At 53.5% G+C, this 17,603-nt stretch overlaps 6 protein-coding genes across 6 annotated transcripts; 3 read left to right on the forward strand and 3 right to left on the reverse strand.

The window, feature by feature from the left end:
- Positions 1-1,527: 1,527 nt before the first annotated feature.
- J4E88_007264 (uncharacterized protein) lies at positions 1,528-2,642 on the forward strand (the record flags this gene model as incomplete). Its single annotated transcript, XM_049400884.1, has 2 exons — positions 1,528-2,122; positions 2,176-2,642. The coding sequence occupies 2 exons, from the start codon at positions 1,528-1,530 to the stop codon at positions 2,640-2,642; spliced, it is 1,062 nt and encodes a 353-aa protein (XP_049253196.1).
- A 1,839-nt stretch (positions 2,643-4,481) lies between these two features.
- J4E88_007265 (uncharacterized protein) lies at positions 4,482-5,291 on the reverse strand (the record flags this gene model as incomplete). Its single annotated transcript, XM_049400885.1, has 1 exon — positions 4,482-5,291. One exon carries the CDS (start codon positions 5,289-5,291, stop codon positions 4,482-4,484), a length of 810 nt encoding a protein of 269 aa, XP_049253197.1.
- A 1,026-nt stretch (positions 5,292-6,317) lies between these two features.
- Positions 6,318-8,788, forward strand: J4E88_007266 (uncharacterized protein; the record flags this gene model as incomplete). Its single annotated transcript, XM_049400886.1, has 3 exons — positions 6,318-7,239; positions 7,288-7,941; positions 7,992-8,788. The coding sequence occupies 3 exons, from the start codon at positions 6,318-6,320 to the stop codon at positions 8,786-8,788; spliced, it is 2,373 nt and encodes a 790-aa protein (XP_049253198.1).
- A 369-nt stretch (positions 8,789-9,157) lies between these two features.
- On the reverse strand, positions 9,158-9,607 carry J4E88_007267 (uncharacterized protein; the record flags this gene model as incomplete). Its single annotated transcript, XM_049400887.1, has 3 exons — positions 9,158-9,165; positions 9,301-9,463; positions 9,554-9,607. 3 exons carry the CDS (start codon positions 9,605-9,607, stop codon positions 9,158-9,160), a joined length of 225 nt encoding a protein of 74 aa, XP_049253199.1.
- Positions 9,608-13,944: 4,337 nt separating this feature from the next.
- Positions 13,945-14,339, forward strand: J4E88_007268 (uncharacterized protein; the record flags this gene model as incomplete). Its single annotated transcript, XM_049400888.1, has 2 exons — positions 13,945-14,178; positions 14,253-14,339. 2 exons carry the CDS (start codon positions 13,945-13,947, stop codon positions 14,337-14,339), a joined length of 321 nt encoding a protein of 106 aa, XP_049253200.1.
- Positions 14,340-17,132: 2,793 nt separating this feature from the next.
- Positions 17,133-17,510, reverse strand: J4E88_007269 (uncharacterized protein; the record flags this gene model as incomplete). Its single annotated transcript, XM_049400889.1, has 2 exons — positions 17,133-17,186; positions 17,241-17,510. The coding sequence occupies 2 exons, from the start codon at positions 17,508-17,510 to the stop codon at positions 17,133-17,135; spliced, it is 324 nt and encodes a 107-aa protein (XP_049253201.1).
- Between the last annotated feature and the right edge of the window lie 93 nt (positions 17,511-17,603).

Here is a 17,603-nt window from a genome sequence, read left to right on the forward strand (position 1 = left end):
CTGACATGCACATGAAATTCTGCTGAGGGAAATTGATAATATGTACAAAGGACGTAAAGCATACGCGATGGAGACAGAACCCTGAAATAATGACTGGAAAGACGCCAAACAGCTTCAGACAGAGTGACAGTATGAGATGGAACGAGAGACACGCACTGTGGTAGGCAAGACGGCAGGACAGATCCGTCACACCAACCTGCTGTGGATGTTCATCACGAGCTACGTTTGAGACATAGAGAAGAAGAAACAGCCTCAGGCCCACACCATATACATCGACAGCCTAAAAGGCAGAACGGTTAAAGACAGAGGTAGAAAGATGTTAAAGTCGACGGCGCCGCGCCTGACATGCAGTTGCACCGCCAGCCGTCCAAGAAGCGCCGCCCCCGAATACCCGACTTGATTAATATCGACGACGATGTCGTCAAACACGCCTGCCTCGATCTAGGCGCATCTCCGTCCACTACCATTGGGGGCAATATTGGCCGTTTCACGTCTGAAACCAGGCTGCACACGCGAAGTTCGGTGGTGGGCCCCAAGGATCGGTTACGCTGTCAGGGGCGCATAACGGTTGCGCGCGCGAAGACGACGAGTCGACAACATCGGTGTGGATATTGTGCAGGATCGAAGGAAGCTTGGTGTTGCATGCGACAAATTTGGGTCGGTCGGAGTGTCTTGGAGATGGGATGACATGATGAGGTCACGGCAGCTGGGTTCGGCAACCGGACCGTCTTACTGACGTGCCCTTCAAGCCCGCCATCGAGGGCATGAACATCAACCCTACCGTTCATCAACACAACATCTACCAACCCAGCACGATCGGATCTAGACATCTGACAGGCGCCACAAAATGCGGCGCTCTCGGCACCTCGTTTGACAGAAACAACTAAGCTCTTGGCGGCGTCTACTATGCAAGGGCGGATCCAGGAACACGCGGGATGCACGTTTCGCGCGGCCCCGCTGCACGTTGTCGCTCGAACCCGAAACCACAACAACGCCGACCGGAACGATTCATGACGACGAATACGCTGCGTACGATGCATACCGGAGACCGAGAACTGGAATGTGGCAGGGCGCAGTGATTCTGGAACTGGTCCGGAGCCGTGAGATGGCTCTTGGCTGCAGGCAGGAAACGGCCTGCGCATCCTGACAATGTCGCTTGTCTCTCCGCAACAGGAAACATGGCGATTCAAACAACGCGGGATGCATATTCCTGCGCGCCCGGCATGAACCCACCATTCTGGGCTCTCATTTTGCGAGTCGCCCAGGATGTGGGTCGATGTATGCCGAGCTTTTGTAGGAGCAGAGACTGAACTGAATAAATAGGGCACCTGGTACCTCACTCCAAGCACCATCGCTACAGCTTCAATCTTCGGTTCTATACCAGTCCCTTCTTTTCAACTCACATTCGTTCATCAAGTCCTTCACTGTGTGAAGCCGGCAGACACTCTTTCAACAACTTCCAAACTTTCGTCTCTATCGAACCCACCAACTCCATTCTTTCGAAGAACTTCATCTACATCAGTCAACATGTACAAGACCGTTACCTCCCTCAGCGCCATCGCGGCTCTCGCTGCCACCGCCACTGCCCACGGCATTGTCAACGGCGTCACCATCGACGGTGTCTTCCAGCAGGGCTTCAGCCTCGACTACTACTACGCCAAGCAGAACGGCGGCCAGGTGCCAGAGCACATTGGCTGGTACGCCGAGAACCTCGACAACGGCTTCGTCGAGCCCAACTCCTTCGGCGATGCCGACATCATCTGCCACAAGGCTGCCAGCCCCGAGGGCAGCTCCGACACCATGGCCAAGGTCGCCGCCGGTGGCACCGTTGAGTTCCACTGGAGCACCTGGCCCGAGAGCCACGTCGGCCCCGTCATCACCTACGTCGCTCCCTACACTGGCGACGTTACCGCCGTCAAGAAGGAGGAGCTCAAGTGGACCAAGATCGACGGTGTTGGCTACGAGAACGGCGAGTGGGCTGCCGTCAAGATGATTGGCCAGAACAACACCTGGCCCGTCACTGTCCCCGAGAGCCTTGCCGCTGGCAAGTACGTCTTCCGCCACGAGATCATCGCCCTCCACGGCGGTGGTGACGTTAACGGCGCCCAGAACTACCCTCAATGTAAGCATACCCCGCCAGTCACATGAAGAACCAATCACTAATTGAATCTCCAGGCTTGAACATCGAGGTCACTGGCTCCGGAACCGAGACCCCAGAGGGCGTTATCGGCACTGAGCTCTACACTCCCACCGACCCCGGTATCCTCTTCAGCCCCTACGGCGCCAACATCGACTACACCGTCCCCGGCCCTCCTCTCTTCGGTTCCGGCAGCTCTGGCTCCGCTCCCAGCAACGGTACCACTCCCACCAAGCCCAGCACCCCTTCCACTGCTCCCAGCGCCAGCAGCAGCCCCTCTGCTCCCGCCGCCAGCCCGTCCACCCCTGCTGCTTCCGCCAGCCCCATCGCTACCCCCGAGGCCGAGCCTTCCACTGCTCCTTCCGCCACTCCCTCCGCTGCTCCTTCCACCGGCGGTGACGCCCTCCCCGAGAGCTTCACCATCGACACCTTCATCACCTGGTTGGAGGGCAAGGCCAGCGGCTCTGCCTCCAAGGCTCGCCGCCACGCTCGCTCTTTCTTGTAAACGTCGAGTAGACACGCTGGGGATGATATGATTTGATGGATACCCTTCTTCTGAGAGAGATCACCTTTTGATGGTTCGTTCGTTGGACACGACGACTGTTTCGCTTCTTTTGTGTATATACACCCGTTTCTTGTAGCATAGCGCTTTGGTTATTTAACCGATGTTTACATTTCTACTGATATATTTGAGTGCGCGTGATGTCGATTGACCTTGTGCTTGCCTGTGATATCTAATAGACTCTGTAGTATCCCTAATGAGCCTTGCCCAATTTCTCCAAGCGCATGCGAGCATGGGAGTCAAGCAGGTCCAGCGTCCCAGTGTATGCACCCAGCAACTCCTGCATCCCTGCCCGCATGCTGGTATATTCCTTGTCTGCCGATCTTGCGCACTTCAACGGCAACCTTTGAGTCGTTCAAACGGTGGGTGTCTCGCGCGGGGTTAAGAACGGTTGGCAGCGTATACATCGGGAACGTGTTCGTCTCACTTCGAAGTGGCAGAGCGGATTGCGGCGATGTTGGGGGAGAGTATGCTCGTAGCACAGTACCCTGGTAGTCAAAAGTCAGCGTGTAAAGGCATGGAGCGCGTGGACGGATGTACGTAGCGTGCTTGGTGATAGCCTGGATGGTCGAGACGTCTTGCACTGCGGTGAAGTCGACGTCTAGCTTCTTATTGATCAGTGACTGGCCACGCGTAAAGGCCACGATAGCTCCTCGGTTGTTGTCGCGGCGGTTGTCGTGCTCGTCCTCCAAAGGTAAGTCACAGTTGTCCTGCCGTCCTTCATTCGACTGCGCTGGTCGCGTTGAATATCCAGCCAGAAGAGGCTGAGCATAACGAACTGCAGGCGCAGAAGCTGACTGGACAATACCTTGTTCAAAATGTGCGTGTCGCGGGGTTTGATGGAAGCGGGTAGAGTGCTGGGAGTCGCAACATACGCGCAAAATGAGCAGCATATCGACTATGATATCGCACTGCCTGAGCGTAGTAACATGCTGGTCCAGATAAACAAAGGGAGACTCATAGAGAGAATGACATGGAGAATAGCACAGTCTTATCGATAAGGAGCCAGAGTTGCGAAGACATATATCATGAGCATGGCATAGCACTGAAGATAGGCAAAGGTCAAATCAAGTCAAGTCATATATAGGCGAAGTCCAAGCACACTGAAGTCACAACAACAACAAATTCGAAAGTCACAGTCAGAAAAGCCTTCCTCAAGGCAGTGCATAAAGCACTGCACTCAATGAGAGCCCACACTCTACCCCATCGCTGCGAAATGCGAAGAGGATTCGGTCTTAGCTCTTGCGAGCTAAGGTGAGGATCGCCGTATGCGAGGCGGAGGAAGCCTTACCGAGTCTGTACAGAAGCCGAGTTAGCAGATTCTTGGGGAAGTGCAGAAAGAAGAAAGCAAAAGCAGAAAGCAGAAAGCAAAGCAGAAAGCAACTATCTAAAGAGGTCCGGCGGGAGAAGGTGAGTTGGTGGTTTGGGCAGGGGGATCGGCTGTTTATATAGTGGGAGGGAGGGCCGCCAAGAGCCTGAAAGCACGGAGCTTCTTAGTCATGCTTTTGGGGGTCGTGCCCAGGTGCTGTCGGGGGAACACCGGGAGATTAAAGTCGTGGTGAGGGTGAGTTTTGCAAAGGGAAGGAGCGGGGGAGTGATGTGGTTGGCTGGGAGCGGATGGGGAAGGTACGTGTTGACGGGTCAGTGCGGCAGCATCTTTGGTATGACGTACGAGCAGAGATACGGCAGGCTACAGAATGCATTGATGATGATATTGGTTGCAAAGACGGCATGCTATACTATGAGATACTTGCAAAGAAATTCTGGCCTACATGTTATGCCCTAGAACTGACGGTTCTTACGCTCCGCAGCACCTCCTTCAGGCGGTGCCAGGCGCTCCAAGTGCCTCCAAGCCAGCAGCTCTACCCACTTCTTGATAATCAGCTCCCAGTTCTCCTTGAGCTCGTTGAAGGGCTTGTAGTTATCCAGTGCGGCAGCCAGCACCGCGCCCTCATGCTCCAAATCGATACCGTGCCGAGTGAGTTCGTTCCCATAGTTCAACTGCGCGTACTCGTGAAGAAGTCTATCAAGAAGGACATTGAGGTCTTCTTCAAGCTCCAACGGGGTAGTCATTAGCTTGATCGCGCCTTTAATTTGAGCGAGCAACCCGCAGACGAAGGGGTTGCAGGCGAAGCTAGCTACGAGCGTGTTTGCGGCACGCGCAGTGTAGTGTCCAGCGACGCCGCCAAGGGCTACGGGGTCCAAGAGCTGGTCCTCGAACATAGTGTAGACGTGTTGTAAAATGACCTCAGCCTCCTCGCCTACGAACGCGATGAGGTTGTTCATGACCTCCGGCTGCTCGCGGATCTTGTCGATGCGCTCCTGGTCGTAGAACTCGTTGTCTAGACGGAGGTCTTGTGCGAGAGGTATAGGCTGCTCGAAGCCGACAATACGGCGGCATGACGGGTCTGGGCATCGTACGAATTGGTCGTTGACGGCGTGGAAGGTCTTGGTGAGGCAGTCGCGGCAGTGGAAGTCGTCGCTCTTGTGGCAAGACAAGTCGTAGAGTGGGACGGTAGTCGAATTGCAGGATGCGCAGTTGTCGCCCGTGATACCCATGAGCTGGGGGGCTTCGATGGAGGGAGTGGCCATTGTGTTGCGGGTTTCGTGTTGCGGGTTCGATGTGTTGGGCTCGCGGTGTTGCGTTGACGTCAAGATTGCAATGGTGGTCAAGTTCGGACTTGAGCGGATTTCTGAACCATCACAGGGAAGAAACAGGCTTTAGTATATAAATCTACTTACATTGCTTCGAATCAGTATAGACCTCTGCGTTGACAACGTGACAATGGATGTGACGGCCATTACACAATCTTCACGACGTCTTTGTTGACTGAGACCGGAGCCCAGCTTACGACGAGAGGGCGTTAGGACAAAATTACGTAGGGGGACATTGTGCGGAAAACGACAAGAAGAAGCAACGGCGTCGCTGCGCACAGAAGCTTTGATAGAGCGGTTGGCTGTTCTGGTAATTTGATATTGAAGACGGCAACATGAGATCCGCAGGTTCGAAAGCCAAATAAATCAAGAATCGGAAGAAGTTGGTAGACATGAATTATTGACGAAAGAGACAACGCGTTGTGTGGAGAGATGGAGTGAGAACATGAGCCAAATGACATGGCAGAACTTGCGCGAGGCTACACCAAATCTTTCCTGTCCGTAGAAGCCACTCGCCATCGTTACCGTAGTTTGCGAGATCATTAGAGAATATAGAACTTCAGGTGGAATGCATGGTGTACGATGGCCGGATGACGCTGTGCGCGACGTGCGGAGAGCGATCACGTGGTCGATGAACAGTCTGTTGCATAGAATGAAGCTCCACAAGATTCAACTGCGTGATTGGAGATGCCTGCCAAAACGCGCGCTCCTTTCGAAGAGATGTGCGATGCGGATAAAGGTCTGATGTTGGCAACAAATTCCGCGGCGCCTCAGACCCCTGACATGGCAGCCGCGCTAAGATAGGACGAGATAAGTGCGTGACGCCATCGACCTCGGTGTCCGGCATAGCTCCGCGCAGCTGTCTCTTATCTCAACTTCCATCTTGCATGCCTCTGGCCAGGTGTGAAAGAATCCTCTTGTTTGTATATGCAGCTCCCGGCGAGCAATGAGAAGCCAGCGACAATGGCCGACGAAAGCACCCCGCTGATTCAGCGCGTCGATGTCCGACCCCATCGCGACCGATACCCACACCATCGCCTTCGATTTGTATGCACGACTTTGCTGAGCGCGACGATAATCGCTGGAGGACTTGCTGCCGTCTTCCTCTTCGCCTTTGCGCCACCCACTCAAGACGAAGTAGCCCCTGCATCACGATTCTCGGCATCTTCCTTATCGACCTCCCAAATACCCGACGGATGGGCGCGCAAGACGGCCCTGGACTTCGAAGGCCTCAAAGCGGCGCTCTTGGAAACACCCAGTGCTGAAAAGGCAGAAGAATGGAGCAGGTACTACACCAGCGGACCGCATCTCGCCGGAAAGAACCTTAGCCAGGCTCTATGGACCAGAGAAAGATGGCAGGAATGGGGAGTCGAAAGCACCATTGTCGACTACGACGTCTACATCAACTACCCCAAGGGCCATCGATTGGCACTCATGGAGAAGATCGGCGACAAGGAAGACGCGGCTGACAGCACGACAAAGCAAGAGTGGAAGGTCAAATACGAAGCACGACTGGAAGAAGACGTCCTGGACGAGGACAAGTCAAGTCAGCTCGCAGATCGCGTGCCAACCTTCCACGGATACAGCGCCTCTGGCAACGTGACGGCGCCTTACGTATTCGTCAACTACGGAACGTACAGAGACTTTGAGGAGCTACAGGCGGCCAACGTCAGTTTGGAAGGCAAGATCGCATTGGCCAAGTACGGAGGCGTCTTCCGCGGCCTCAAGGTCAAGCGCGCGCAAGAGCTGGGCATGGTTGGTGTTGCCATGTACACCGACCCTGGCGATGATGGAGAGGTCACCGAAAAGAACGGCGTTGCGACATATCCCGACGGACCGGCCAGAGAACCCAGTAGCGTCCAGCGAGGAAGCGTTCAGTTCTTGAGTAAGTTGTCACCCATCATTCTGTCGTGCCCATGCTAAGAATCTACAGGCTTCGCGCCAGGTGACCCTACCACTCCAGGCTATCCCTCGAAACCTGGCTGCCCTCGCCAGCCCGTCGACCACGCGATGCCACACATCCCATCTCTTCCTATCTCCCACCTCGACGCGCTTCCCCTCCTCAAAGCCCTCAATGGCCACGGTCCGAAAGCCTCATCCTTCAACGAGCACTGGCACGGCGGCGGTTTGGACTACAAGGGCGTGGAATACAACATTGGGCCTTCGCCAGACGACCTCGTGCTCAACCTGGTCAACGAGCAGGAGTACGTTACGACGCCCTTGTGGAATGTCATTGGAATCATCAACGGCACCATTCCCGATGAAGTTGTTGTCCTCGGCAACCACCGCGATGCTTGGATTGCTGGCGGCGCAGGAGATCCAAACAGCGGCAGCGCAGCGCTCAACGAGGTCATCAGAAGCTTTGGGGCTGCCATGGAAGCTGGCTGGAAGCCAATGAGGACAATCGTCTTCGCGAGCTGGGACGGAGAGGAGTACGGCTTGGTCGGCAGCACCGAGTGGGTCGAGGAGTACCTGCCCTGGCTCTCTGGTTCCACAGTCGCATATCTGAATGTCGACGTTGCCACAGCAGGCCCGAACTTCAAGCTCTCAGCAGCGCCCTTGATGAGTAATGTGGTCGAGGAAGTCGGTAAGCTTGCTGTCATACCCTGTCACCCAGCCTCAGCTAACATCTATCAGCTCGTATGGTCATGTCTCCGAACCAGACCGTCGCTGGCCAATCTGTCTACGATGTTTGGGACAAGCGCATTGAGACGATGGGCTCTGGCAGTGACTTCACCGCCTTCCAAGATTTCGCCGGCATTCCATGTATCGACATGGGCTTCGGCTTTGACGCCAAGTCAGCAGTCTACCACTATCACAGCAACTACGATTCCTTCGACTGGATGAAGAAGTATGGCGACCCGACCTTCGAATACCATGCCACTATCGCCAAGATGTGGGCGCTCGTAGCAGCCAAGCTCGTCGAGACACCCATCCTCCAGCTGAATGCCACAGACTACGCGGTCGGCCTCCAGACCTACGTCGACGTCGTCAAACGAAAGGCCTTCGACGCTGGTCCCCCAAACAAAGATTCCAGCGAAGTCTTCCAACCTCTCGATGAAGCCGTCTCCCACTTCCTCTTCGCGTCTATCCTCCACGACGCCACCGCCGCTGACCTCGCAGCGCAATACGAAAACATCGGCGACATTCCCTGGTGGCAGCCCTGGAAGAAGGTGCAACTATACCTCGCTATCCGCGGCATCAACACAAAGTACAAGTACCTGGAGAGGAAGTTCCTGTTCCCCGATGGCCTTGACGGCCGAAGCTGGTTCAAGCACGTCGTCTTCGCACCTGGGAAATGGACGGGCTATTCTGGTGCGACCTTCCCTGGTATCATTGAGGCGATTGAGGAGGAGAGTGAAGAGGGGGTTGAGAGGTGGGTGGGCATCGTCAGTAGGGCTATTGGTAGTGCTGCGGACTGGTTGGAGGAGTAGGAGTTGGAGTAGACATTCGCTTTATACCCGCTGTAAGTAGGAATACAAGGATGCCAGGACCCTACATGCCCCTCGTTATGCTGTGATACGAAGTTTATAACTCGGCGTGAGGCATACATGTGGCTTGGAAATGGGCAGCTGATAGGTGCGTAGGTAGTCTTTAGGTATACACATCACTGGCACAGAGGAGATCAAGACGGCATAATATGGCGAGGAGGAAACGATCTATTTAATGTATTCAAATCGTATGGCCTAGGGCCCAAAGTTTCCGCCCGAGGTCATCTTGTCCCCGAAGGGCAGCCAGCCGGCGAGGGCGCGGCAGGCGAGGGCGCGGGGCCGAGGGGCGCGAGGAGGGGGGCCAGGGGAGCTCTATGCCTCTGTTTACATGTTAGCAGTGTTCAAAATAGGTATAGTGTGAGTGGTGTTGATGAAGGAGAGTAGATATGAAGACACTCTGCTGATACAGCTCCAAATGCCCAGCTACCAAAACAAGTGAAAGGAATATAACTTACGTTGAAAGTTGGCCTCGCGCTCGAGGATCACCTCGTAGGCGGGGAGGAAGACGGCCAGCGCGCGCCGGCAGAGGCGGATGGTGCGCCGAAGCGCCAGGTCTTCGTCGACACTGCACGTGCCGCACTGCACGTGCCGGCGGCGGGCGGCATGGGCGAACCTCAACTAAAGCTTTTGTTAATACTGTATACTCCTGGGTATGATATTGTATTGCAGAGTAGGGCTGTGAATGTATTGTAGCAGGTAGATACTTACTTCGCGGCGGGCGAGGTGGATGCCCTCGGCGAGCTCGGAGGAGGAGACGGGCATGTTGGTGGTGATGATTTGGTTTGATTTCTATATATCTACGTTAGCTACATGTACCCAAACACTGTGATTTGAAGCTGAAATAGAAGGTTCAGAAGAATACATACTGATGTGGGTGGGTGGATGGGTTAAGGAACAGAAGTCAGCCAGAGACGCGGATTTGTACCTACCTACCTTGCTCCCCCTCCTCACACTCACACATACGCTTTGGGAAGAGGAGCGGGGGAGGAGATTTCACCGTGAGAAGCGGGAAATTGCACGTCGCACGGTGAGGAAACAGTGATGGTGCAAGTTTTCTCTTCCTTTGGATTTTCGTCCTTGGTGCGTTCAGTGCCACTCTAGCAGGCTCACCTTCACTTTTGCGGCACATGGGAATCGAGAGAGTTCGGAAGAGTTGCAATTTCGATATCTATGCAAAAAGAACCAGTAGATACTGTAGGCTGTGGCGTACACTGCGAGTTTCATGCTGCGACCAAGTCCTTCACACAAGCCATCTACCGAATACACCCCAATTGAACCCCGTCACAAGCTTCAACTCCAGCTCCACGTCGTCTTCGCGCTCCATCATACGCCCAACAAGCCCCAAGTAGAACTAAAATGTAAGCTGCTACTATTGATGCCAAGACCATGATGAGGCTCAAGACACCCCTTGTAGCGCTCACCTCAACTGCCCATCTATGCTCGGAGAGCACGAGGATAAATGAGGTATCTTGATCTTGCGACACGGCCTACCACCGTTCTTATGGAAGAAGCACGGTGGACTGTTAACGTGCCGCTGAGAAGTTGGACTACGATGAGCAGCCAGGGAATCTGATAAATGTTAATAAAAGGCAGCTGCGATAATGAAGTCAAATGAAGTGGTGACTTACCTGGCAGGTTAGCTATGACAAAGTTGATATTTAGCCACTAGTTTAAACCTGACCCAGTAGGTTGAGCTCAGTCAAGTCTTACTACAAAGGGCAGATGTCACCGTCGAGACCGCCATGTAACCTGCCATAGCAAGTACGGAAGCAACATGGCGGAGACTGTCGAGTGACACCAGAATTTCTTCGGCGCGTGGGTATGCAGCAACGCCATGAGGAAGGCAGAAGCTACGTACCCATGCCGTGATGATGTGCAAGTACCAGCTTGTGAGGGCTGTACTGCTACGTATGTCGAAATGCCGGGTGTCTGATGTGCGTCCTTGTCCTTCTCTTTCTGCTTTGTGTGCGCGAGCTGGCGTGGCTGAGGTTGCGTTCGAGGAGGACGGTGCGGAGGAATCGCGCGTGTTGGTAGTTGTGGCGCCGCCGTCGTAGGCGTGGAGAGACTACTTGACATACATCCGATCAGCATGGCTCGAGGAAGTGTTCGTTTGGAGTGGATGTAGCAGAGAGGCATCAGAGTGGGGATATAGTTTCTCCAATGAAGAGTTGCAGACGTTTAGATAACAATGTGATCCCCGCTAACTCATCATCTGCCGATTGCGAAGAGGACAGGATGTGGACGTACCGTAGTTGGATCAATCGCGACATTCGATGTAATTTGCGTTTTGAGGATGGCGTCCGCTCTCTAGTTGATCTCTCAGATGTCAGCGAAGTTCAACAGCGGAGAGCAGCAGAAAGAGCTGGACGAGTCTCGTCAGAAACGTAACCCAACGATTAGGACCCTCATGTTGAGAAGCGACCTTTGAACGATTCGGGAGTTGGGCGGTTGATCATCTTGCGAGAAAGTAGGGAGTGGACGCGCGCTTACGTACCTGATCTGATCGGTCAAGAAGCCGAAGTTGCTGAAGTTGTCAGCTGAGTGGACCGTATAAACTCACTGCGGTTCTGTGTAATGGTTAGCGAATGCTCATCGAGTAAAGGAAGAGCGTGTGTGGAAAGGATCGGGGAACATCAGTTGGAATGAGTACGATGTTGTCATCAACGGACTCAGACAATATCGGTGGTATCATCATGGTATGGCCAGAGGTTCGGGAGAGATTGACTCACCCTTGTGGTTTCGTGTGCCATCGGAATGGGCAGCAGAGAAACGATGTAGCCGCTGCCTTGGTACGTCTGGGTATAACAAAAAGTCAGCAAAATCCAGGAAACAGACATGAAGGATGGTAAGAAGGGGTGTTGGCAGATCAAGTTATCAGCATGGTCGAGTGTGTCTTCGTACTAGCTGCTAAGGAACTCAAGGGTTTTACGCCAAATGCCGTTGCAACGTTCCTCAAGGGCAGTGGTTCGAGAAGCTAAACCACAGCCCGTTTGTTTTCATGGTAGCAGTGGGTGGGGGGAGTGAGTTGGCACTTACCGGTATGGGGCGCAACGTTCGTGCGGACACTGCTCTTGTCGATCCGGCACCCAGGCAAAGGACATAGGGTTGGCCGAGCTGGACCACTGCATCTCGTGTGGACGGGGAAGTGGCGGACGCCATGTCTAGACACCACGAAAGATTAGCGGACATCAAGGAGTAGGAACGAAACATGTGGAGAAAGAAGCCGGCGTATCAAAGAAGATTAGTTATGTCTCTTTGGACAGCTGCTGGAGAGCTCAAGGTTGTTACGCCGAGCTCCGTTGCAGCGTTCCTCGACGGATCAAAGAGAAGCGTTTTCTTTGAAACTAATCGGGTTGATATCATTGCAGAGGAGGGTGAGGGCAGTGTAGAGATAGAACTTACTGATGTGCAAACTGAAACCTGTAGTAACAGCTCGTGCTGATGCGAAATATCGAGAGAGGACACAGTGCTTAGACGAGGGCGACTTAGCTGCTGCCCGTAAGGTGACAGTAAAGTATCCAGTCGAACAGGACGAGTGCGGCGATAGTCTTTCCTCTGGGGCGAGGTGCTGAAAGCGGAGGACTGCGGAGAGATGACACAGATCAATTAGCGAATGCCGAAAAATCCGAGGTAGAGTTGAATGGGACGAGCGATGTAATGGGTCAGACTGATCTGGAATCTTCAACATGTCCCCCTCCGGAGAAGCTAGAGAGGCTGCTGAAAGCGACCATCACCTAGCGACCAGATTATATAGGAGGGGCAGTTTTGTGGTAGCTCAGAGGTGTAATCATAAACGTGTGACGAGCGAGCAGCGAGTGAGAACTTACCAATCCGAATGCGCACGAGGAATTTGTGTTCTCCAATGTTCGGAAGCGGGGAAGATGGTAGTCTGAGCGATAGTCCGACGCGACAGCCTGGCGTAGCTCGAGGTCGCCTCGAGAGAGCTTGCAGAGATGGTGTGGGACTTAAAATAGCTGTCAGCATACGATCTCAAGAAGATTTCCGGCGCGATGCGTGGGTATGCTGTCCATCAGAAAGCTTGTTCTATCATCAACTGCGAACCAGCCACAGAGTAGCGGTTCTACGTGTCTCAAAAAGTGTAGGTTCTGCCAACGGCAGGATCATCATGGGCGGTGGGGGTGAGCAAGAAGAGGGGAGGACATACAGAGAGTGAGTACCCAAACGCCGGGAGGCAGAGTATCGATGTCAGAAGCTGCTGACTGGAGGTGACGCGCTGCTGATGTGCGTCGCGGTCGAGTGACTGTTGTCGCTCCCATACGTGCGGGGCTTGACACTGCCATCTCAAAGGACGAGGAAGCTGTGGAAAAGAGTGACAAAGGTGCTGATAACGTAAGATGGGTGGAATAAGATGCAAGGGAGAATGAGATCATGAGGTGCGAGTGTGTTGTGGAAAAAAATGGTGAGTAGGTGGGTAAGGACAAAATTGATCAAGCTTGTTGACGTAGCGACGACAGCACTAAGGCCACGCGCGTTTGCCTGGAGGGAGATTACAAATTGCGCGTCTCCAAAAGTGAAGGGGACCAGAGGAGACGCCCTGGCGGTGCAAAAATCGACAGCATCATGTGCACTGCTAGCTTGATGAAGGTGAGCCGTGAAGGACTTGAACGCAAATTGAGATTACGTGTTGCGTACATGGCGAGCTTACCCATGCGAGTGCGCGCAATTGCGAGGTGACTTAGAGAATTCTAGGTCGAGGGACTTCCACGTTACTGGGCTGGACCTATTGTGACTCGACTGGAATTTACATGCTGTATACATAGACCATATTGAAAGCTTCTAGCACAGTAGCAATCCATATAGCTCTCTGCTGAAGGTCTGATATCTATTGTTCGAGTTTGTTGCTATTGACGTGTTGCGCGGGCCCCAGTCCTATATCTTCTCCTCGTTGCTGGACTTGACCGAACTCCAGAACCACCAACTCCTCATACCGTAAGTTTTGAATCCCAGTTATCTTTGAGATCGTGCTACGCTGCATGAGTATCATGATAATCAAGGCTGACAATTGCGACAGACTCAGCAAAACCTCACCAACAACCCCAAAACCAACCCCACACCACCCAAACCATCACCATATCACAATGGACAACAAGTCAGCCTCCTATTCGCTGGCCCGGATGCACTGGTACTTGGGAGTCGCTGCGCGTGCGCGAGAGGAAGTTCCGGCCAACATGGGCCTGTCAAGGGTCGCGACCAACTTCGCGTACAACTACCTCCAAATGTACTTGAGGAGGATGAACGAGGAGGAGAAGGAGGAGCAAGAGAGGGAGCAGGTTGCTCGCGCTGAGGCAGAGGAGGCCAGGCGCCTGCAGAACGTGAGTATTCCCATCTTTGTGTGCTTTTGGCTCGTCAATCCAAAGTTGTCACAATGCTGACTTTCTACTTCTAGTACTGGAATCGTCTTCGTCCCGCCGCCCGCGACCGCGCCTTTCGCCGCGCTTTCCTCCGCACAAAGCTGCACGGCCGCCGCCGTTAATTCGGCATACATGTTCTGAGAGATCTGGGTTCGGAGCATAGCGAGGGCGCTGGGGCGTTGGTGTAGATACACCACAATAAGACACGATTCTGCACTTTCTCCATCCAATTCTTGTAACATCCTGGCGTGACTCAATCCATTGACATGGTTCAGAGCTTCTGGCACGATGTGATTTGCGAGCTACTGAGTACTCTGATACTACAAACAGCCCGCCAAAAAGCCACTTGCTGACAACATGGTCGTCGCGAGGGGAGCCATATGACGTGAAGCAGCAACGTAGCCCTCTTGTCTCTTCCTCAAGTCACTGGCAAGCCAGATAACGCGATGAAAAGAAGTAAAGGGTGTTCAAAAATTGAGTCTAGGACTGAACCCAAAGGCAGTCCCGGACCACAGATGGATGTAAGCTTCGGAAAAGTCCTCACTAGCTAGACATCGCGCAAGGCCGAGGCAGCGACTTGTTTGTTTCAAAAATTGGTGACGACAAAAGTAGTATTCTGTCGAAGGGAGATAGAGGAGGCAGCACTTGATGGACCCAGAAGCGCACGGACGTTGGTCTGAGTGCGGCAACCTGGGCGGCTCGATACGTCACTGTAAATTTCTATGGTCAATGTGCCAGATTGCTCCCGAAGATAAGCCATGACAGAGACCTTTCAGACCATAACAACCGAGCGTCAGATCACGTGAGCCCTGGGACGCCAAGCGACAGGCCAGTATATAAACCCCTCATCCCCCGTCCCTCCTACTCTCGCACCAGCAGCTTAACACCTGCACCCGCATGCATACAGTTTTGTATGTGAGGAGTCTAGCGCGATTGCGTCCTTGCTTCTCGCGCGCGTTAGCTGCTCATTTTGCATGCTAATTTTTGTACAACCAGTTGGTGGGTCACTGGGCTTGCTCATACTCACTGGCACAGTGTCGCCAGTATTGCACTACTTCTGGCTGACGCGACCTTTTTCATTGAGTCTTCTCGCTTGCGAGTTGCTTGAGGAAGAAGTTCTTTCTTCGATTACATGATATCAGTCACTGACATTCTCTGATCTTTTGGCGTCAACTGCTGCTTTGTGAATGCAATACCACCAAGATCCATGAGGTATTAATTGCAATTGTGACAGTTCAAGCTGGCTGGGATGACGAGATGGCTTCGCAAAGCCTCGCAAGTGTCGTGTTGACAGCATTTTGTGGTGTTGTTATGTTTACATCCAACGGTGACGTGCCCAGCACGCCGTGTCGACAACTTTGAGCTCACTGTCAACTTCGCATTACTTGATGATGTGCGCAGGCGTTGACGCGTACCATTTTAATTTACTCAGGCCGTTACCGTTGCTGATGTCCTACGCAGTAGCCTGCGCATCCAACTGAGCCTCCAACAGATCGGCTGAACGACTTCTCCCCGGAACGAATCGATCATCTCAGAGAGGAGGGCATTTTGGGGATTGTGCATCCGATTCTGAGACAACTTTGGGAGCGGCGGGCGCGAATATGCCAGCTTTGCATCCAGATGGCCTGCCTGGTCCAGAATTGCGCGACCAAGGTAGCTACTCCGGTTTCGACAGGATATAATTCGGTGTACAGCTGCGTTAGAGCATGCCAGAAGTATGAGCTTCGAACGTATTTTATGTGCGAATGTGCCCAGTATACCAGACCCTGGCGCAGTGCGCTCGCGCCAGTCAGTCCGCGCTAAGGCCCCTACCGCGGTCATGGTCTTCTCTAAGGTTCCACCATGCCAGACTTGCGATAAGATCATTACAAGTCGCATTTTAGAGATACAAAAGCCAAAATGTAGCTCATAGCGAGTTCTATTATTCACGACGTCGTTGCCACGGTTGACGCGCGGATGGTGTTGGGATTCGTCAAATGACGTAGTTTGTCTTGACAGTCTCTGACAGCGGACTTACGCACTCATGATACTGATAAAGTAGCGATGAACGCAATTAAACTTCTCGAGTTTGAGTCAAATCCGGAGCTATTGAGTGCCTATGGCCTTGCACGACAACAGGTAGCACTGAATCAGCTTTTCTTAAAGAAAAGGTCCCTCACAGTCACACAAGCACCATGGCATACAAGGATCAACGAGCTTGTTGGGACTGAGTGGCATTGGAGCATATAGTCTATCTGAAGGCACTCCGGCTATGCCCATCGGAGCAGGCCACGCAACCCCTATTCCGCACGATGCTGTCTTGCCATTCAACCTCCGCCACAAGACACCATGTCTGGATGCCCACTGTAGCAGGCCATCTCCTTGCGCAACTTTGCCCAACCGTGAACCGTTGTTTCCCTGAACTACACCGACCCGAGGTATGGCAACGAATGATCGCGGAGGGCACATGTTGTCGAGGTCGAGTGCGAATGGGGACGTCGACAACGCGTGAGGGCGACATAGATCCTAGAGCTCATGCAGTTATCCGACAGTATATAGCCAAGACAATACGTACTTACCTCTTGTTGATGTTGGGGACGCTCGACCAGTATCACGAGCTTCATTTGGTTTCGCCTCGAAAGGTTACTTATCTTTGGCGGCACTCAACGCCAGAAGCTTTGCCAAAGTCCCAACTATCCGCTTGCACAGATAGCCGCATCGGCATACCACTGTCCTCGCCTAGCGCGCAGTCAATTAAGACCAGTTGCCTAGCAAGTATACCGTCCTCGTACCCAGCAACAGGCATTGAAGACGGTATGGGTAGCCTAAGCCAATGGGGGAGACCCGTTACAGGTACGTGAATGGGTGGTAGGGGCGGTTCTTCTTCATCGTCGTTGTCATCCTCCTCTTCCTCTTTCCTCCCGCGGCGTACGAGCCTACCGGGAGTAGACCGTCCTGAAGGCCAGATCGATGCGGGCACGGAGTTCCTCCTGAGCAGACATTAGTTCACCGGAGGAAGGCTCAATCAGACTCGAAGAACTTACTTGGCTCTGTGACATGAGCCACTCCATGTTCTGGATCTCGCGCTCCAAGGCGAGATCGATCTCGATGCCCAAGAGGATGAGGCTGCGCTCAAAGCTCCGCTTCACGATGCGGGCTGTGCGGAGCTCCAGCCAGTTCCACCTGGGCGAGACGGCCAATCGGGCGATCTTCGCGTCGTTGTTGCGGATGTCCTGCTCAAGACCGTCACGCTCCGCAAAGAGCGTGGAGGAGAGGCGGGGACGGACGATGGGGGCAGGGGCAGTGGTGGTCATGTTGTGTGTAGTGGTGGTGATGTGTGTGGTGGTGGTAGTGGTGACTAAAGACTTCTGTCAGCTACTTGATCTCAAAGTGATCAAAAAGAAGAG

Source organism: Alternaria novae-zelandiae (assembly GCF_023758075.1).
Source record: "Alternaria novae-zelandiae strain BMP 2774 chromosome Unknown scaffold_15, whole genome shotgun sequence".
Classification (NCBI taxonomy): Eukaryota; Fungi; Ascomycota; class Dothideomycetes; order Pleosporales; family Pleosporaceae; genus Alternaria; species Alternaria novae-zelandiae.